Source organism: Lygodium microphyllum, chromosome 28, assembly GCF_053477565.2.
Source record: "Lygodium microphyllum isolate KBCC chromosome 28, Lygodium_microphyllum_v1.1.10, whole genome shotgun sequence".
NCBI lineage: Eukaryota > Viridiplantae > Streptophyta > Polypodiopsida > Schizaeales > Lygodiaceae > Lygodium > Lygodium microphyllum.
Genome location: NC_141162.1, coordinates 76,729,550 through 76,751,666, shown reverse-complemented (window position 1 = coordinate 76,751,666; position 22,117 = coordinate 76,729,550). Strand labels below are relative to the sequence as shown.

Below are 22,117 nucleotides of genomic sequence, written 5' to 3'. Positions count from 1 at the left end.
CCAACAATGTGGGGATTGACATTACCTCAGAACAACAACTTGCATACTCTGTATGAGGCATTCTTTGGCTCTCGGTTTGTAGTTTCCCACTTTAGAGTCTTTGGGAATCATGCATATATGCACACGCCTGATGATAAAATAGGAAAGCTCACTCCTTGAGCTGATCTCCTTATTTTTATAGGATACTCCTCCAAAGCGGAGGCCTATCATTTGTTTAATCCTCGGACTCCTCGGACAAGCAAGGTTATTTTTAGGAGAGATGTAGCTTTTGATGAGAGGGATATTGTGCAGTTTTCTGCATTGGATCTAGAGCCAATTCCTTAGCATACTCTATTCGAGATAGTGCCTTTTGACTCTTCTCGAGCTAATCTTCTTATTTTTATAGTATACTCCTTTGAAGCAAACGCCTATTGTTTGTTCGATTCTCCAACAAACAAGGTGATTGTTAGAAGAGATGTAGTTTTTGATGAGAGGGATATTATACAGTTTTCTGCACTGGATTCGGAGCCGATTCCTTAACATACTCCATTCGAGATAGTGCCTTTTGACTCTCCTCAAGCTGATCTCCATATTTTTGTAGGACACTCCTTTGAAGCAAACACCTATTGTTTGTTTGACCCTCAAACAAGCAAGGTGATTGTTAGAAGAGATGTAGTTTTTGATGAGAGGGATATTGTGTAGTCTTCTATATTGGATTCGGAGCTGATTTCTCAATGTTTTCCATCAAAGATAGTGCCTTTTGAGTTGAATCTATTGATCGCTCTTGACCTTCTTGCAAATTCTTCAATTCCCAAGTCCTCTCCATGAGGTCCATTACGTCATTGATACTAGCAAACCATGTGGGATTGGGGGATCCTTTGATTGGATTCCACTTCGGAGGGCCCTAGAAGATTTGCTCGGTTTGTATCTTAGGCTTCATTTGCATCGATGTTTACAATTGATTACATAGTGCATTCTGAGTTGCATAGTTGACAGGAGGCTCTTCAGTGTCCCCATGGCAAGAGGCCATGGAGAAGGAGCTAGAGAGTATAGGTCAAAATGAGTCTTGGACTTTGGTAGACTGTCTGAGTCATAAGAAAGTCATTGGGACAAAGTGGATATTTAAGACGAAGCTAAAGGCTAATAAGACTTTAGATAAGTACAAGGTTTGCCTTGTTGTGCAAGGGCTTCGACAGAAGCAAGGTATTGATTATGGAGATATCTTTGCTCCTACTATGCAATTGACATCTTTTCGTCTGTTGATTACGTTACCTACTCACCATGGTTGGCCGATCTATCAGATAGATGTCAAAAGTGCCTTTCTAAATGGTTTTTTGGAGGAGGAAGTCAATGTGGAGTAGCCACTTGGATTTTCTTTTGTTGATTGGAAAGGTAAGGCCTTTCGTTTGCGGGAAGCTCTTTATGGGTTGAAGCAAACATTGCAGTCTTGGTTCAAGAGGATGGATGAGTTCCTTTAAACTCATGGATACCATTCTACCTCTTATGACTTGAACTTATATGTCCGTACAACTTCAGGGGGGGTTAGCTATATCTTGCTATATGTTGATGATCTACTTATTACTGGTTGAGAATCTACTACCATAGAGGAAATCAAGACCAAGCTTTGTGCTACATTGAGATATTGGACCTTGGGTTGTTGTCTTACTTTGTAGGAATGGATGTAGTTCAATTTAGGGGATGTATTTTTGTGTCACAGCAAAAGTACACTCTTCAGTTTTGGTGGATCAGTATAGCTAGGATCCGACATGGCCTGTGGCCATGTCTCTCGTATCAAAAGATGATGTACCAGCGAGACAGTAGTGTTTGTGGGGAGGAACACGGAGTGAACTCGGCAAACATGGAGAAGAGAAGAGAAGAGAGAAAAAACTTTAATGAATGGAATGATGAAGTTCTGAATCATGGAGTGAATGTGATACAAGGGAACAGGGGTGCCGTAGCACAGGGAAGATGATGAAGACAGCCACGAACCACAAACCACAATGTCCTCTTGAAGGGGTGTAAGGGCAGTGGGGAGGATGGAGAAAAGAGGCGACGGACTGAATGAATCAGCCATAAGGAATGAATGAGAGAGTGGCCTAAAAATAGGCACAGTTAGTTTAGGATGGTGCCCCTTTTTAGGGTTACAAACCCTAAACGCAAAACGTAGAAACGCAAAAATGCAAAATGCAAATGAAGGGCTTCTCAACACCCCCTCTCAAGACCAAAAAGGGGAACAAGAGAAGAGTGAGCTGGAGATGCAATGCTACATGCTAAAGAATGCTCATGCAACAGGTGTCACTTGGATAGTGTCCCTTGTGGAAAAATTGTTCACTTGCCCAAGCACCCTAGTACAAAGATGATGAAAACATGCAATGCATAGGAGGAATGTTAGACTTTGTGCGGTGTCGAGAACCATAAGGATATGCCCATACTCGATCTCGGGAGATGGCTCCATGCTGACTAAGAGACGAAGAAGATCCATCCTGTAATTTGAGAATACCACCTACAAGGAGACCTTTGAAGATAGTTAGAAGACTGGATGAGCTGTAGAACCTGAAACTCAACCTCGGGAGAGAAGCCACTAGCTCCATGAGTCCATACTGGAAGGAATACGAAGGCCTAGCCACCAAGTCGCTACTAAAGACCCAAGGGCCCCGATCTAGGTAGATCCTCTAGATCCTGGGTATGAGTAGAGGAAATAATTGCTCAAAGGAGAGCCACTCCTCGAAAGTGAAAGGTGGTGGTGTGTAAAGAACTTCATGGCACATAGAGTCTCTCTTTGATTTGGAAGGAGTAGAAGTAGGAGCCCCCTGTGAAGTCAAAGAAGAACTAGAAATCCCCTCTGAGGGCGAAGTAAGAAAATTCCCCTCTGAATCCCAGTCTAAGAGAGAAAGGGAATCCAACCACTCATGGCTCACGGACTGTGAAGCATCTGGGGCTCGGAAGAAGAAGCTGGAAAGCACCCGGAAGTGGCCTCTCGAACCTGAATGGAAAAGGGTGGGGAAGAAGGAGGTTCAAGATGAGCCAAGGGTGGGGAACAATCGTGGGCTCGCAGGAGAGTGGACTGTGGAGATGTGGGCTATGGAAGCCACTGTACCCGGAAGTGGGTGGGGGGGGGAACCTCCGTGCTGTGGGGTGGTCTCCAGGAGGGCTTATCACCTCGTAAGGTCTTAGAGCCTCTGTGAGCTCGAAAGGGCTTAGTGCGCGTCGGATACAGCTTATTTTCTTGAGTATAATACTCTGATAGCCGATGCAGAACGATCTTTGTGGCCCAGAGAGGAAAGGTGGCACAAGGAGTGCTTGCTGGAAGATGCATATACTCTGGAGGGATGGGAAGCAATGGTCGAAGTTGGCAATCTTCAGTGGGATAACCGTTCGTGCCATAGTAGGAGTACCTAGTAGAAGGGCAATGTGTCGGGGGAGACGCCATGGTACCAATGTGGCAAGAGGGTAGGATGGAGGGAGAAAAATGATATCTCTCAATGCGCAGCAGTAGAACGCCGCAGTAAAACGTGCCAATAGAACACCGTAGTAAAACACAATAGTAAAACGCAGTAGTAGAACACGGTAGTAGAACGCCACAGTAGAACGTTGCAGTAAAATGCCGCAGTAGAATGCCACAGTAGAACGCAACAGTAGAACGTCGCAGTAGAACACCATAGTAAAATGCAACAGTAAAATGTGATAGTAAAAACACAGTAAAATGCAATAGTAGAATGCCACAATAAAACACTGCAGTAGAACGCAATAGTAGAACACCGCAGTAAAACACCGCAATAGAACGCAACAGTAGAACGCTGCAGTAGAATGCAGCAATAAAACGGGGTAGTAAAACACAGTAGCAGAAGAAGAGAAGTGGATGCCAAACACGCCACCGGTTTTTGCCTTCACTGGAGGGGAGGATCTTTGTTGCTGTTTGAGCAGATTCAGCTCTGATACCATGTCAAAAGATGATGTACCAACGAGACAGTAGGGTTTGCATGGAGGAATATGAAGTGAACTCGGCAAACATGGAGAAGTGAAAAGAAGAGAGAAGAAACTCTGATGAATGGAATGATGAAGTTTTGAATCATGGAGTGAATGTGATACAAGGGAACAAGGGTGCCGTAGCACAGGGAAGATGATGAAGACAGCCATGAACCACAAACCACAATATTCTCCTGAAAGGGTTTGAGGGTAATGGGGAGGCTGGAGAGAAGAGGTGATGGACTAAATGAATGAGCCGTAAGGAATGAATGAGAGAGTGGCCTATAAATAGGTACAATCAGTCTAGGATGGCGCCTCTTTTTGGGGCTGCAAACCCTAAACGCAAAATGCAGAAACGCAAAAATGCAAACTGCGGGTGAAGGGTTTCTCAACATCTTGATCCAACTATCCACTTATTTAAGGATACCCTCAGTTATCCCTTTGACAATCATATCTATAGATTTGTAGTAGGGCAACTCCTTTGGTTGATTTATACTAGGTCCGATTTAGCATACTCAGTTAGTTTTCTTAGTCAGTATTTCACAGCACCAAGGATGTCACATTGGATTACATGTCTTCATGTTTTGAGATATTTGAGATATACTTATTCTTACGGACTAACTCATGGTTCTGGTTTATGTTTGCAAGGGTACACTGATTTTGATTGGACAGGAGATCTTGGAGAAGTATTCATGATTTGTGGCTAAATTTTCCTCATGTGATTAGGGTTGAGAACTGTCCTTCTTCCTAAGCAAAGAGATTTTATCCTTGGTTTGCTTTTGTTTAAGGAGCTGAAAATTCTCCTTGGATGGTTTGCCACCTCGGCAAACCACCACTCCTAAAAGTAGACCTATAGGCTTTCTTCCTCAATCATTTCCTCCTTCCAGAGGGTGGTCTTGACTTGGATGAGTTGTTCCTAAAGGACTCTCACCTTAGTTCATTAGTGCTTCCAAGATAGTAACTTTGTGATAAGCTTTGGCCCTCCTCTCTTGTTGAATTCAGATAAGGTATACTTGGGTCTACTTAGAAAATTTCAAGATACTCTTATTGTTGTACAAGCTTTAGCTGTTGGATTGGCACTTGCAAGGAAGTGACTTGCCCAAGTGTGTATGATGTCATTAACCATGTAGACAGTTTAAAGAGTGCAAGATCAGCAAGGAACCAATTGCCTTCAGTATAGCATTCTAATTCTGCAAAAGGGTGGTAAGAATGGGTTTATGATCGGATATGAAGATTGTGCTGAGGATTTACTACTTGCAATCTACAAAAGATAACGAGATACAACAATGGTCCAATCTTGCTTTCCTAAGGAAGGGAGGTCTTTGATGATTGGATTAGCGCCGAGTGTTCCCATGGTGGCTACCTCTTTACCTTGGGTATGGATTCCATTTCTTGGTCCAACTATAAGCAGGAGATGGTAGCAGCTTCCACGACTGAGGCTGAGTATAGGGCTCTCTTTGATAGCACCACTCAGCCCATCTACCTGAGAAGCTTACTTGCAACGCTTCAATTCCCAAGTGTTGCACCGATTGTCATCTATTGTGACAACCAAAGTGCGATTGCACTAGGTGGTAATCCGATCATCACATCTCAGATGTGGCATGTTGGCGTACATTTTTACTTCACTCAAGAGGACGTTGAGCAAGGCACCATTCACCTAGAGTTTGTGCCTCCATCAAACAATTTTGTAGACATATTGACCAAGGCACAGTCAATTGGCCGGTGATTCAGTACTTACTATCCAAGATTGGCTTCGGTACATCCTCCTCTACTTCTTTAGATTGATGGAGAGGGTGCTTCCCTCCAGCTTTCCCTTTCCATTTGAGAGGGAATGGCTTTTCTTCTTATTTACAGTTTTTGATTTAGACATTATGTATATTGTGCTTTGTACCTTTACCCGAATCATTAGGATGACCATGATTGTAAAAGGGTGCTTGGGCAAGTGAACATTTTCCTTACTTGAGCACTGTCCAAGTGGCACCATTGCATTGCATTTTGCATGAGCATGATCACACTTACATTGCCTCTTGCGTGACTCCAATGGATTGGCATTCTATTCTTGTAAATATGTATTTGTGCATATTTAGCCCTTATTAGTCTTTGAGAGGTTGACTCTGGATCCACTATATTTGTGGCATTGCACAAGGTAGTCTCCCTTGCTTGCTCACTTGCTTAGCTTGTCTAGCTTGCTTTCCACCCTATCCACATTTCCACCATATTTTCTTTACCCACCCTTAGCCTACTTCCTTCATCATGGACACCTAGTAGTGGTATTGATAGGTTTGCTTATTTTGTGAAGGTCGTTATCCCTTTCTCCCTTTGGGGCACTGTTAATCAACTGAAAACTTTTTGAAAAAACTCGCTTAATGCTAAATCTTTTGAAAATAAAACAAAAGCCCTCAAAAAAGGGAAAAGAAAAGAAAAGAAAAGTCCGTGGTGTTTCCATCTATCTTTACAAGGCTTAGTGGGCCATTGGGCAGTCAAGGAGCACCCTTTGTTCGATGCTCTGTCCTCTCTCAGGGGAACACTTGGGCTCCCTGGGTAAGATAACCATTGCCTTTGTAGTCTTGGAAGATCACTGGGCAGTTGATGTGCACCTTTTGTCCGATGCCATGGCTGCTTTGGGGTGTGACACGTTTGGGAAAAGAAAAGAAGAAGGGCTTGGGCTTGTTTATGGTTCCTTTTTGGTTCTAGTTTTGGGCCTAAGAGGGGGGTGTTGAGCTAAATTATCATTTGCTTTATTAAAGAGTCCCAAAACTCAAGTTAATTAATGAATTTTAACAATTTCTTTTAAATTGGTAGCAGTTTGAGAGTTTTAATCTCCTACATGTAAATTCTACTTTGGGGGGCCCCAAACTTTCTATAAATAGACATCTTGTCCTCCCACTCAGCCTAATCTCGTTTTTGTAGGTTTTAGGTGATAGAACTTCATTGTCCACGTTTGCACAACTCGGACTGACTTTGGGAAGCATGCTTGCAATAACCTTCGACTTTGATACTAGTTTGTGGTGGCCTAAGGGTGAACTAAGTGCACTTCCTGCCCGTCACACACACCTGCTCTCCTGCCCTCGACTGACTCCTCATGCTCGCCTTGCTTGTCCTTGCTTACCGCCTGTGCCTGTGGCCATCGCCCCTTGACTGACTCCTCACACTTGCTTTGCTATTCTCGCCTCTCGCACGTGGCCCATCCGTGGCCCCGCCTGTGGTTGTTCCCCCCTTGCCTGCGCCCCCCACATGCGCCGCACTCCCCCGCTTGTCCCCCCCGCCCCCCCCCCCCCCCCCCCCCCCCCCCAACACCCGCCACGTACCTCCGACCGTCCCACCATCCCTCGATCATCTTGCTCCCCACCGCCTCCCCTGCCGAGCACCCCCCCTAATCCACATCTGGTTCAAGTGATCCCCCCCCAGACCCACCCTCCCTCTTCCCACAACAAGTGATGAGCCACACACGCCTACATCCTCGCACCAGTAGTTTTCCCCCTCCCACATAGCTACTAGCTCATCTGCCCTTGCCGCCCATTACACTTTCCCGAGACAAGCACAACTGTTGCCATAGGAGTTCTTCCACAATGGAACATGGTCCTACCTGAGAGTTGTGGAGCGTGGAGAGTTCCTGCTATCTCTAGAGGTGGGGATATTCCTGGTTTGCAAGTTAAGGAAGGGCAAGGTCCATCTATTAGCACTACCGAATGGACCAAACTACGCTTTTTACCTCCAGTCCTCTCACTCAGGGGATTGGATGACGACACAAATAGAGGAGTTGAAGAGTCAAGTGGTGGACCGCATCTTCTAGTGGATGGGAGAAGGACTAGCACTGTTTGCACAGCAGTGGCCTGGTTGCATGATGGACATTAACTGGTGGGCTGGTGCCGAGGTCCCACACTTGAGCCTTATCTTTCGAGCCCCTCCACACTGGAGTGCTTCGAGGGATGTGATCGAGTAGCCCCTGGCACAAGCGGCCTGTTTCTACCCGTGTACAGAGTCACAACTCTTAGCATGGGTGATAGATGCATTGATAGTACCCCCTGGAGCATCTATCACCCCTATGGTTCGGCCAAGGGCCACTATGGGGGACTGGAGTTCACCATCCAAACTTGCGGCAAAGCGTACCTACATGCCCCATAGTTTTTCCTCATTAGCAGCCTCCACACCGAACAGATGTTTATTCGGTCAGTCATAGGTTTCCCCATGAGCTTACACCTTGCATCCTGGAATGTGAATAGTCTCCACTACAGCAGGGCATGTGGTTCCAGGAAGTTGATTGTTTGGCAGGAGCTGCAACCTTTGCCCTTGCCGGACGAATCGACATCTTACTGCTACAAGAGCACAAGCTCACTCCTACCCAGGCCCAGCGGGTAGGGAAGGTAGTCCCGGGCAGCTCGCATACTTATTGGGAGCACGCCATAGGTGCCCATGGCAGGAGTGAAGGCGTATGCACCTCTATTGGCCCGAGTCTCACCGCCTGTGTATAAGACCATGGGATGATAGTGGCAGGGAGGGTTCTATGGATCAGATTGGATATTGGGGACTTGTGTCCTGGAGTCCTCAATGTCTATGCCCCTATAGAGGTTACGACATGCAGTAGGTTCTGGGTGGAGATCGTAGATGGACTCCCAGGAGTGGACTCCTGGATCGTTGGAGGAGACTTCAACAACCTGGAGGCTTTGGAGGACCAATAAGGCAGAGGTAGAAACTACCAGGGCATGGCCGGGGAGGAGCAAGAGGCATGGGAGGTCTTTCTACTGGCAGTAGGAGCACGGGATGCTTGGAGAGACCCTGCCTTCCATAGGAGGGAGAGGTCTTTGGACTTCTCTTGGGGATATAGGCGGCTAGGTGGAGTCCTGTTGGAGCGGTTGAACAAGTTTTATGAGGGAGAGTGGGGAGGCTCTCATGAGGGCCAAATTGGGTAGTTGGCGGGGACCACGTTGTCCGAACATTCCTCGGTTCTCCTGACACTAGATCCCTCAGCATTTTCCCTAGACACACGATCCTGTCAGATCCTTGACTCGTTCTATAGGAGGGAGGATGTGATGAGACAGATAGAGTAGATTTGGACCAAGGAGTGGGGCAGGAGGGACCGGATTGCAAAGGAGGTTGATGAGGTCCTTGTCGAGTTGAGCAAAATCTGCCAAGAGGTAGCCATACAGGCCAGGTAGCAAAGCTGGGAGGAGGAGAGACCACTTCGGCGGGACCTTGCAGCCATGCAAAGATTATTATAGGAGGCACCAAGGAATCCCACCCTTCACACACAGGAGGTGCGTGCGCGAGCAGCCATTGCTAGTCTAGAGGACAAGCGCTCAGAGTTCTCTTTTTGCACCTCAGCAGATTTCTTGGTGCGGAAGGGGGACACAATGTGCAAGGAGTTTTTCCAGCAGGTGCACTAGCCTCGCACCTTAGGAGAGCAGATATGCAGCCTCCGAGATTAGTATGGGAGGACTCGTTCTAGCCCAAAGGAGGTGATAGAGATTGCCACAGACGCCTTTTCCAGCAGGAGACAGCCTCAGCTAGAGGACAGCGATGTAGGCAGTAGGTCTAGGATCACATCCCGTCCCTTGTTACAGAGGAGATGGGACGCTCCCTCCTAGCCCCCTTCACAGAGAAGGAACCAAAGGAGGCTTTCCATACAGAGGACGGGCAGAAATGCCCGGGAGAGGATGGCCTCTCTAAGGCCTTCTTCATTACCTATTGGGAAGTGGTAAAGGACCCCCTACTGATGGCCTTCTGGGAGAGGATGACCTCTCTAAGGCCTTCTTCATTACCTATTGGGAAGTGGTGAAGGACCCCCTACTGATGGCCTTCCGGGAGAGGATGGCGTCTCTAAGGCCGCCTTCATTACCTATTGGGAAGTGGTGAAGGACCCCCTACTGATGGCCTTCCAGGAGACTTTCACTTCAGGACAAATGCCAGGGAGCCTTTTGGCAGGCCTTATTAGTCTTCTCCCCAAAGGGGGAGACCAGTTGGAGCTTTCCCAGTGGAGACCGATCACCTTATTGTCAGTGGCCTATAAGGCACTGGCAAAGATGATTGGTAGACGACTAAGCCCCGTGCTTCCAGATATCATCCATGACACACAGATAGGCTTTGTCCAGGATAGAAGCATCCTCGACAATGTATTCACCTTCTTTGAGGCAACAGAGTGGGCTCAGCACAGTGGGCAAAAATTGGTCATACTATTCTTGGATTTTGAGAAAGCTTATGATAAGGTGGACTAGGATTTCCTAGAGGGCACCATGGTGAGGTTGGGTTTCCCCCAAGCTTGGATTCGCGGGGTCTCTACACTTTATAGATCGGCCACCAGTAGGGTTCTCATAGGTGGTAGGCGAGGGGAGGAGGGCTGCCCCCTAGCCTCATACCTGTTCCTACTTTTTGCAGAGGTGATGTATCACTTCCTCACGTTAAGTGTGAGCGGATTACACGGACTTTGACTTCCAGTGAGAGAGGAGACCGAGTTGTTAGACTCAGAGTATGTAGATTATACGGCACTCTACATAGAGGACGATGAGGTGATGCTGGAGAGAGTGAGGCTGGCTCTTGAGGTGTTCTGTTCTACAGCGGGAGCGAAAATCAACTGGAGAAAGTCGGTTGGTTTCCTCACAAACCCGGACTCTAGCATGGAGTGGGACATCCACCTGGGATTTAGATGGGTGAGCAGAGGACAGGCTATTCGGTACCTAGGGTTCCAGGTGGGACTCGACATCACTCCCGCCCAGCAGTTTCTTCCAGTTCTCGATACTATTCGGAGGAAGCTGACCTACTGGAGCACGTCTCGCCTCTCACAAGCCAGTCGAGGCTTGGTGGCTAACTAGGTCCTCCTAGCGACGGCCTAGTACATTGCTTCGTGTTGATGCTTCTTCTCATCTTGCGTAGTGCAGCTTCGCCACCCAGTGCGGAACTTCCTTTGGTCTCGGTCAAAGGGCTCTAGGGATTCCAGGGCCAAGGTGGCGTGGGCGACCATCATATCGCATCGGTCAGAGGGAGGGCTTGGGATCATAGACCCAGAGTATCAGAGTATGGCCCTCTTGGGCAAGCTAGTTGTCTGCTACCTCACATCGGAAGGGCAGACTTGGAAGGTCCTATTGTAGGAGGGTCTCCAGGATTGTAGACCGAGGCTTCGCGGGGAGTGGAGGCCGTCCTTGAGATGGATCTTCATGTTAGCCCAGATCACCCACCCGATCACCTTTCCTACGCAGCTTGCTCCGCGTGTGGCAGGTTCTCCGTAAGGCCCTAATCTAGAGCTCCCCAAGCTGCCAGGAGAAGATAGACCACCATTAGCCGGTGATTTGGAACCCCTAGGTCAGGGATTGGAAAGGGGCATAGATTGGCGAGCGCCCCTACATATAGTGGGCTGGTTGGGAGGTTGGCCCGGCTCGTACCATCAGGACATGGCGGGAGGTGTACAGGATGGTGGACGAGGAGGTGTTGCAACGAGTATCAGGGTGCCAGAGAGGAGTGGAGTTGAGGAGAAGGGAGATAGATGCAGCAATACCTCAAGACTGGCTTGCTCCTTGGATACGAGAGCCGATAGAGCCCGGGGAAGTATGGGCCGCTAGGTTTTCACCAGTAGGCATCCCCCTACAGGTGGCAGGTAGAGTGGGCGGTGCTCCACCTGGGACCTTCACTGTACAGGAGGGGGGCGTTCGGCTCTTGACAGAGGGCAGTAGGATGAAGGGATAGCTATCCTTTCATGGGAGAGGATCCGGGTGATTGGCCTTCAGGAGAAGACATGAGGCTATGGACCCTTTTGTCTTTTGGTAGGAGCTCAAGGAGTGGTGCCTCTGGATCTAGGAGGGCATGCCACTTGATGAGCTGGAGTGGGATCCGGGAGAGTGGCTATGGCCGGCCACCACTGCGGTCGCCAAGAAGCCACTGAGGTTCCTGGAGTACACAGCCAGGATTGGCAGACACGTACTGATGCAGGAGGATATGGATTGGGCGCCGTCATGTAGCAGCCACTGGGCGGAGCACACTATCTCAGAGCCTTTTCGACGGACCTTTTGGTGCCACCTATGGGATAGCTGGAGGCCGAGGAGGGTATTGTAGTTTTTATGGTTGGTGGCACATAGGGGCTTGGTGGTGGGAAGCTCGCTTGCCCAGATGCAGAAGGAGAGAGGTTGTAAGCGTTGCATTTGGCAGCCTCTGGAAATCCCAAAGCACTGCCTTTGGTCGTGTGAGGCGGCGCAGCTAGTGTGGAGAGGAGCATGCCGGATCCTTTGCCGTATAGCACCTAGCCTTGGATATATCTCATGGGGAGCTTTTTGCTGCCAGGCGGTTAGCCAGGGCCGTCACCTTCTTAGGTTGGGATGCAGGACACGATATTCATTATCAAGGTAGGGTCGTGTGCAGTGGTTGGTTTAGAGGCTCTACCCATCCGCCAGGTACTAGAGCCCACAACAGACCGCTCTGAGGTATGGGAGATCATAGGGAGCCTTATTGGTTGGCATATTTGGAAGGCGCGGTGTCAAGAGGCTTTCGGCGGAGAGAGACTTTCAATACAGGTGACCTTAGCAGAGCTCTGGATCGCCATCATCCACTCCCTCCTTGGCCGATGGGATTAGGTGCAGGGCGACGAGTCCAGGGCTCGTCACCAGCTCCAATGTCATTTCCTGCGCACTTGGAGCGGCCAAGACCTATTTTTTGTGATGCAGGCAGGCAGCCCCAAATGGCGATATACCCCCCTCCATGGCTTCTTGCCCCCATCCCCCCAGACTGCCTTGAGAGGCTTGTATACATGATGTACTTGTGACTTTCATCAGCTCCAGCTAGTCTGTTGAGCATGAGCACTCTGATGTAATCAATTTTTTTGAGTAATATAATCAGCCACATTTTACTTGTAAAATAAAAGAACTTCACTGTCCTTACCTTGTTTGCTGAGGGTATCTTAGCCAAAGCTGCCCCACCTTGTCTACATCTGTTTCCAGTCTCCACCATACTGTTCGCACCTTCCATTGCTATTCCTAGTTGTCACTTGCCTCCAAAAGGTTTTGTTTATAGTTGGCGATCTAATCTGGGTTGTGTTTGCTGCATTTGGTTCATCACCCAGCGGCCACACACAGGCTGCGTTTTCACTTTGGAGGTTGTAGGTGATCTATACCAATTGCTACTATCATCATACTTTGCATTTTGACCTTCCTGGTGTCTTTCTGCTTGCCACCTACAATTTGGTGGCTGCATTTGCAGTTTTTTCCTCTCCTCTGCCTGCTTGACACATATCCTCAAAATCTATATTGCTGTGCTTGCTGATGCTAGATGTCTTTGGAGGCTGCTGGTTTGTGTTTCGGGATCTGTTGGAGTATCACACACTCCCTCGCTCATTACCTCAGCCTCGCTCCTTGTTGAGAGAGAGAGTTCGAAGTACAGTATTCATTAACTGTACAGCGTGTTTGCTGCATGAGCATTGCATCATTCAAATTCATTCATTTCACATTATTCATTGTGTTCTTTGTCTCTGAGTTACCCTAATCCTAACTGTGTTTTGTTATCAGTTTTTGCTTTGTTGTATGTTTATATTTGTGTTTTTTGTGTTAGGGCAAAGCTGTCATGTAGATCTTAACATCCAACAAGACATCACCACCCAACCTTTTTGGCTTAGCCACATGTTGCTAGGATACCCATGCTTGGCCCATTTGGTTTTCTTTTTTTATCCAAAGCATGAAGCAAATAGGATGCACTAGCTCATGAAATGATTTTGGTTTCATGGAAGCAATCGTAAAAAATATGAAACCAATGCTGATCATGATTGTTGGATAACTTTTAATTGCACATGTGTAGAGGTCAACCTTGAGACTTCCAATATATAAACTTATCATGTATGCATGAAGACATCTAGTCAAGCAAAGCCCAAGGATCCACATCCACCCATATGGGATAACCTAGATGTCGAGTGATCTTTGCTTGAAGAATCACAGTCCCCTGCCACCCCAAATTACTCAAATCCCTCTTTGTATAAGTGATCAAAGTAGATTTTTGCACATTGATATACAAGCTGGAAACAAGACCAAAAAGGCTCCAAGTTGCCATTGCCCTTTCCAAGTTGGATCTTTCAGCCTTGAGGAACATAAAGGAATCATCAGTGAGAGACTGACCCAAAAACATTTGTCCATTGGGAAGAGCCAATCCAACAATCTCACCATCAATAGCTGACTTATCTAGCAGAGAGAGCATCGGATGAGTCACTAAGGTAAATAGCAAGGGACTAAGAGGAAAACCGTGGTGAAGCAAATGAGTAAGAGCAATCTCATTAGTCACCTCCCCATTAAGCCCAATACATGCTAGTGCATTAGTGCTGATAGAATCAATAAGAGATACCGTTGGAGGCACAAAACCCATGGCACACATCAAACATCGAAGAAGCAACTAGCTTACATGATCAAAAGCCTTTTTGATATCGAGTTGAATCATAACAACTTGTTGGTTACTAGTTAGAGGCTTTTGCATAGTCAATCCCCATTGCACATTGAGAATATTGTGCATGATGTTGTGATCCTTGATAAAACCAAATTGTCGTGGGTGAATCAACTGCGGGAAAACTTTTTGTAGTCTGTTTGTGATGATCTTGGAGAAAGTTTTATAAAGAGATCCCAAAATAGAAATGGGACTCCACTACTTTAAGGTTTGTGGTGAGAGAATATTTGCTAGTAGGCGAAGCATTGCAATATTCCAATATGAGGGCATGCATCTTGACCTCCAAACTGGCTGACAGGGCTGGGCCAATGGATCCTTAAGTTGCTCTACGTATGTTGAAAATAATTCATTGGGCAAGCCATTCCAACTAGGGATTTTTCTATGAGGCAAATGAGACAACACCTCCTCAACTTCCTCCTCAGTGTGGGCCTCCATAAAATCCACCCATTGAGGTTTCACATGGTCTTGCACCATGCCCACCATATAATTGCGGGCAGCCCGAGCCACATTGGTAAGATTTTCTTGGGGATCAACAAAGATTTATAATACAGGAGGCACATCTATATTATAGAATGAGGCTTAGTGACCACCTCATTCAATGTATCCGACAAACACACAATATTCTCACGTGCATATTTTTGGCAAAGCCTAGCATAAAACTGATGCATTTGGCAATTATTGTCATATAAGTCATCCAAATGGGCCGGTAGTTTATGTTTTGCATATTGCTCATCATGGAGAGCTTGCATGCTGCATTTCAAGCATTCAAGAGTCCCCAGCTTAATGCAAAGTGAGAGATTGTTCCAATGAGGATTGCAAATGCTGTAATTCAGCATTAAAAGCAGATTCTTGTTGAATCCCATAACCTCTAGATAAAGCCCGTACATTATTCTAGAAGATTTCCCACTCAGATAGAGCCTATGTGCCAAATGAAGCTATCAATTGTAGCATGTATTCTGAAAATTGATCATGCAATGGGAAGGACCGATTGAATCTCAATGGCAAATGCCCTAGTTGAGCCTTGAAGGCATCCACCGGGTGATGGATCATTTCCAAGATCAGAGGAAAATGATTGGAGAGGACATGTTGTCTCTCTACCCACATATTAAGCATTGTCGGAAGGAAATAATCACTCTTACAAACATACATCCTTTCCAATCTAGCCTAGGTTCTAGCATGTTGAAGAGAATGAAAGGTAAAACTTGACTTTGAGGGATGAAGCCAAGACCACATGCCTTGCTTTAATGACGAGGTTTTCAAAGCATCCCATGTCTGTCCTTCAGGGCCATCCATCACAGAATGAGGCGTAGTTGCTCTATCCACAAACTCACAGGAATTAAAATTACCCCATCACAAACCCTTGATGGGCGAAAGCGAGACACTGCAAGTCCACCCAAAGCTGTTGACGATCTTGAAGAGTATTGGGATCATACACCCCTACCAGCCAAAGAGCCTTCCCCTTGTACATAATCTCCACTATCATAAACTTGTCTCGAGCATCTTGGCAAATCAAAGAAGGCTATAGTTAAAAGTGAATAGCAAACAAGATCCTAGATCTATTACGTGCGTGACCACAAAAAAACAACGTAAAATCCTTATATACATAATGGAACCAACCATAGCATGTTGCTTGTGCTCCATTGTGCATAATATATCCTAGTTGCTAGCAAAAATAGTCCTCCATAGTCTATACATTTTGCTCATAGTTGCATTCGTACTATGTATGGACTAGTTCATTCCATACGGTTCGTACCGTACCGTACGGTATGTATCCGTATCATTTCGTACAAAAAAACAGGCTATTTTTGGCCTCTGAAGACTAGACCATACAATATATTCCAACTCAGCCTTATGTTTACTATCATAATTCCAAGTCTCTCACACACACACACACTCTCTCTCTCTCTCTCTCTCTCTCTCTCTCCCAACTTCCAAGATGAGTATGCAATTCCAAGAGCATCCCTCTCCCCCCCCCCCCCCCCTCTCTCTCTCGTCTCACACACACATACACACAAAAGAATGAAGAGCCTGTTTGACCATCCACCCTAAACTTTGCTTTGTTCTTTGATGTATTACATATACACTCCCATCTGTCTTCTAGTAGCAAGTTGCACATGTTGTGCATGAGGGTTTTCCTTGTTATCCTCATGTATTCATCCTATTAACTCAAGTGACATTGCTATTTTAGCTCTAAACATGTGTTCTATTATCTATAATCCAAAATAACCGAGTTTTTGTTTTTGTTTTTTTTGTGTTAATATCGTACCATACCTTATAAAATCATAAAGTACCAATTAGTACCGTATTTTATCATACCGTACCGTATCGTACCTTTCGTACCTGACAACCCTGATTTTGCTTCCAGACAAGACGCCTTTGACATTTCAAATGACTTTCCTCATGATGGAATGGAGAAGAGGAAACTATTGCTACAGAGCTTTCCCCTTGGCATTTGTAGTTTTACTAGCCTGAAATTACTCTATTTCTTTGTGAACGACATCTATGAGGTCAGCTCTTTGCAAACTAGAAATTGATGCTCGAGAAGGAAACTACTGTTGCTGAGTATGAAGAGCTTCTCTTGGTGGAAGCAACCTTCCCCGAGAATCAAACCTCAAGGTAGAATCCGAAGAGCTTTTCCCATCCGCTCCTAGTGTTGCTGCCTTGAATAAAATCCATAGTGACCCCTCTAATTTGATTAGCTGATCGTATCCTGGAGTTGCACAAAAGCCCAATCCAACCATGGCAATGAGGGTAAAGAAGCAACCAAGGGAGAGTGGCCCCAAAGGTGATCCTCCAAGGTCAACTAGAGTAACTTTTAACCTCTTGGTATTTAGAAGTATTGGCGAATGTGCTAGAAAGAATAAACTCTCTCTTGACACGAGATAACATCATTTTGAATAGTTAGGCCCAATCTCGCCATCTTGTTAAATTTAGCCCTTTGCAATTGCTTATCAGGCCGGTCAAGTAACTTAGAAGTAGCCAAAACCTCTATTTGCAAAGAATTTGCTTCCTTTTTGAAGTCTGGAGGGCACCATATAGTAAGGCAAAGAGAGTCCTGCCACGATGCAATCAAGTGTTTGAGAACAAAAGACTTGGAAGTTTTAAATGGTTGGGTGGAATCCAAGATATTCCACCACCAGTCTTGGATAGTGCACCCATTGGAAATGCCAACATTCTCCATAAAAACTTGGCAATATTAGTCTAAGGGTGATGCAGAATACATAAATCCTGTAAAAGAGCAAACCTCAAAGCTATCATATGGATTTTAACATCCAACAAGGTAGCACCACTCAACAGTTTTGATGTTGTTACATGTTGCCATGATACCCACACTTGGCCCATTGGATTTCCTTGTTTTTTCTAGAGCAGGAAGTGGATAGGCTGCACAGCTCATGTAATGCCTATTGCATCCATGGAAGTAGTGGCAAAAAATATGAAATCATGCTGATTATGATTGTTTGGGCCACTTTCCATCGCACATGTAGAAGCCAACCTTGAGATTTCCAATACATAAACTTATCATGCATGTGGAAAGACATCCACTCAAGCAAAGCTTGAGGATCCACATCCACCCCTATGGGATAATCTAGGTGTATAATAATCTCAGCTCGAAGAACACCATACTAGGAGCATCCAAGCAAAGAAATATGTAAATGCGTTGGGTTAGAAAGTACACTCGCATGTATCTAAAATGATAATCTACTATCAAAAAGAAGTATTGCACACTGTTCAAGGTGGCGATGGATGTTGATCCACAAAGATTAATGTGAATCAATCTAAGAGGAACCTTAGCTCTATTTGTGGACTGTTGAGGGAATGGGATATGGTGTTGCTTCTTGAGTTGAAAAGCTTTACAGATATCTTGAGATAGCTTCATGCTGGAAGGCCCTCAAACATCTATTGATGCAACAACGCATAAAGAGAGTCATATTTGAGATGTCCTAAGTGAAAATGCTAGAGATGTTCATTGTTCATAGGCATCTGTGTGGTGGCTAAAGCCTGGAAGCAATGGAACTCAGAGCCCTCGGTTGTTGGCTTGAAAAGGAATTGGTTCATGTGGTATAGGCCACTAGGTTGTTCCTCACTGTAAGCAATCACTAAACCAGTCTGAGAGTCAAGGACCTTGACTATGGTCGTTGTAAATAAAACTACTCGTCCTAGCTTGCAAAACTGTTGAACGGATAATAAGTTCATCCCAAGTTGGGGGACATAGTATACATCATTCAACGTAGCGAGATCCACGCTCTAGTTAGTAGCAAAACTGATGTGATTGTGAGCTTGGATTTGACTAAGGAGTTGTTCTTAATGTGGACTATCCCAATTGCAGGGGTTCGGGAGATGAAAATGTTCAAGATGGCGATTATATGATGAGTAGCTCCATTGTGCACAATTCAAGGAGTAGCTGAAGTATTGGGTTATGACGAGTGGGCCTTTGCAATCACCTCGTTCGGAGGTAACTTGCAGATGTGGATGAGACTTGCATACTCAAATGTCTCTAAGGAGATGATGTGAGCCTCTATGGACTAGTCAGACATGCTCTCTGGCATTGAAAACGATGTTGAAAGTGATGGTTGATGGTGGTAGTGGGGGTTTGGTCTCGCCATTGCCCCTGAGAGGGTTTGCCACTACCCTATCTCTCGTGTTAGGGATTGCTTGACTGAGGGGAAGGGGTCTACGTTTGAGCTTTTGGTGTTGTGCCTCTTGCCTTTGAACGACACTCTACCTAGAGGGTATTGTAACTTATGGGAAATCCTTTGGGCATGTGCCTGTTTCGCAACCTTTTCCCCACTTAGACTAGGATACCCCTCGGTAGGATTGGAGAATTAAAGGCATAGTCACCAGGGATGGGGGACGGGGACGAGGGGATGGGGGAAAATAGGGGATGCAAGATGGGGATGAGGACCTAAAAAATATATGTATTCTATAATTGAAATATCTATAAAGAAACTAAACAAATACAATAGCTTAACTCAAAAACCTTATAAAAATATCCCATAAAAGTTTAGAACAATACATGAACCATGAAAGTTGAAACATTAATAAATAATGAATACTCAAATTGAAGAGTACATGCAATATCATCAATGCCAAATGGTGATTGAGAAATGTTGTGTGACTTAAAGACTAAAGTCCAACAGTAAACACCAAACAAGAAACAGTGCAAACTGAGAAATATAGTAAAAGTTAAAATTGAGGAATCATAAATGCCATATGACATAAAGACTAATGTCCAACAGTAACTACCAAATAATGAGTCCTTGGACTAAAGACTACAAGAAATAGTGCAAGCTGAGGAACAACAAAACTAGTGGACTAAAGACTACAAGAAGCAATGCAAATAGTACAAACTGTATGACACGTGGCGTCCCCTACGTCCCATCCCACATGTCCCCCTTGTCTTGCTTGTCCCGGGATGCGTCCCCTTACGATGGACCACTGCATGGAAATACACCCTTTTCGGGACGCATTGGGGATGGCGTCCCTTGTAACTATGATTAAAGGACACCTGCTCTTGGAGCATGCATTAGTCAATCAAATATCATTTGCTTATTAAGGACTAGGATTGGTTGATGCATAAGGGCAATTCCCTTTGGAATCTCCACAACAAAGCTTGGTGGAAATCTATTAAAGGCTAAAACGTTTACATCTATTAAAGGCTAAAAAGTGAGACCTGCAAAGAGTAAATGATGACCATGGAATAGATGATCTTGGAAAAGGGAAAATGATGAAAGTGCAAATATTTTAATATGAAAGCAATAAGCGAGTCCAGTTACAACTCCCACATCATCATCTTAGAGGAGAACTTGCCATTTCACAATGCTCCACATGGGCTATTGGTACATAAAGGTTACATATTTATTGTTTATCATATTTAAATGGCTATTGTCTATTATCTCTCTTCCTTGCCTCATCCATTCAATCCACAGAAAGATAAGAAAAGTCACTAGAAAACCAATAAAAACATAGGCTAGGCAGCTGCGCTAATGTGCCTTGTAATGGCCCTCATCCTTTTGGGTGTGGGTGAGATAAAAGGAAAAGACTCTTCAGCTTGTGTCTGCCTTCCCTCTCTTCTGCCATAAACCATTGCTTGCCCTTAGGTTAGCCTTGCCTTCTGTTGAATGTCTGAACCAAAAGGGAAAATAGAAAAGCTTCTTCTCTTGGATAGTTCCATGGACTCTTTCCAGTTCATTGTTGCTCTAAACTTTGATTTTCCCTAGTGGAGCTGTATGGAAGCTTCCACATCATCAAGAACCAGTCCCGTCCTGTGTGAAACTAATCTTTCTTCTAGCAGAAAAGTTTGAGGCTGGCAGGTGAGGAACAACTCTTCTTGTCCTCAGTTGCCACTTGGAGAGATATCTTTGGCATGTAAAACAGAGGTGGGCATGAAAACTGGGAACCAGCTATGGATTACCTCTAGGCCTGGTTCATGAGGTCTACATCCAGCCCTTAAGGTCTCTCTCAAGGAGGTGATCTGGATTCTCTAGAGAGTCCCCTAGTCCATAGGATTTGTTGAGCCGACTTTGCTACTTGGATGCACATTTGATCCGTCTATCATTGGTATTGCCTTTCTGAGAGAGACTAAAGTGAAGTGTTTTTTAAAGCCTACTTCATACCTTTTGCATGTTTGATCCATGAGTTAATCTGCGGTGTTTATTTGCAGCTAAAAATGTTCCTTTTCTTGTCAACGTTTGATTTTGAAAATTTGATTTTGTGGCTGTAACATTTTGGTATATCCAACAATTACTAAACAATTGAAGGAATACGGATCTTGATTTTCCAGCCTGTCAATCAGGGCTACTTTGATTATGTTAGAGGAGGCTTGATGAATTTGAGTTAAATACAACTTGACTTCAGAACTTGTCATTTATTTGGGTCTCGCATGTTTAGCATGGAAACAAGGGACCAAGGGTTTGGCACATAAGCGTTGAACATTTGCAGAATGTGATGTGTTGTCTTTTGCAGGAAGAGCTTGCAGCTAAGGACCAAGAAATTAAATGCTTGCAGGAAGACATTGCCACTAAGGATAAAGAGATTGGGCACTTGTGTTCCATGATAGATGCAACTTCAGACACTTATTGTGAGTAGACTCCACATTTTAAAAGATTGCAAAACTTACTGTTTGGTGAAATTTTGACTTAAGAGCGTGCTCTGTTGTATTTCAGTACAATCAACAAATAACAATAATGAGCAAAAGACCGAGACTGACTTCGCTAAGCACACAAAGGGGCATGCACTAGACACTGAAAAAGATAAGGTGAACCAGAGGTGCATGTATAATTTTAAGCACATTGACTTTCTGTGGGCAAGTTGATTTCCTTGCATTCTTTTTCTTGCTGGTGATAACAACCACAGTTCTTTGTTTCCCAAGAAAACAAACACACGTTGACCATTGAACAACTTAAAGAAGGAGATCGAAGTGTCGAGATTATTTTTTTAGGGAGATTGTCTGGTTTCTTGAAGCAGAAAAACTGGTGACCTGGAATTATCTTGCACGGTTGGTCAGACAGGGCTGCCCTCAAGAGTCCCGTAATTTTTGCCTATGAGGGATATGAGCCTCTTGAGCCAGTCCCTCGCCCCCCTTTTTTTTTTTTTGCAAATAAAGTGTGGCTAATTATATTACTTCAGAAAAAACCCTTGAATACAAAGAAGTGCCCATGCTCAACAGACTAGCTGGAGCTGATGCAGAGTCACAGATATATCAAGTATACAAGCCTCTCACGGTGGTCTTAGGGGGGGTGGGGGTGTATCGCCATCTGGGGATGCCTGCCTG

The 22,117-nt window shown here is 45.2% G+C and overlaps 1 protein-coding gene and 1 long non-coding RNA gene across 5 annotated transcripts in view; one reads left to right on the top strand and one right to left on the bottom strand.

Annotated features, from left to right (window-relative positions):
• Positions 1-22,117, bottom strand: part of LOC148011624 (uncharacterized) — a 191,696-nt gene that overhangs the window by 8,261 nt on the left and 161,318 nt on the right. The window lies entirely within an intron of this gene.
• The window catches only part of LOC148011625 (uncharacterized), a 228,271-nt gene that overhangs the window by 44,972 nt on the left and 161,182 nt on the right, over positions 1-22,117 (top strand). For all 4 annotated transcript variants that reach the window (XM_087669890.1, XM_087669889.1, XM_087669888.1 and 1 more), the window contains 2 exons: positions 21,310-21,424; positions 21,510-21,601. In XM_087669890.1, the coding sequence (XP_087526016.1) occupies positions 21,310-21,424; positions 21,510-21,601 (207 nt within the window). The remainder of the gene's footprint in view (positions 1-21,309; positions 21,425-21,509; positions 21,602-22,117) is intronic.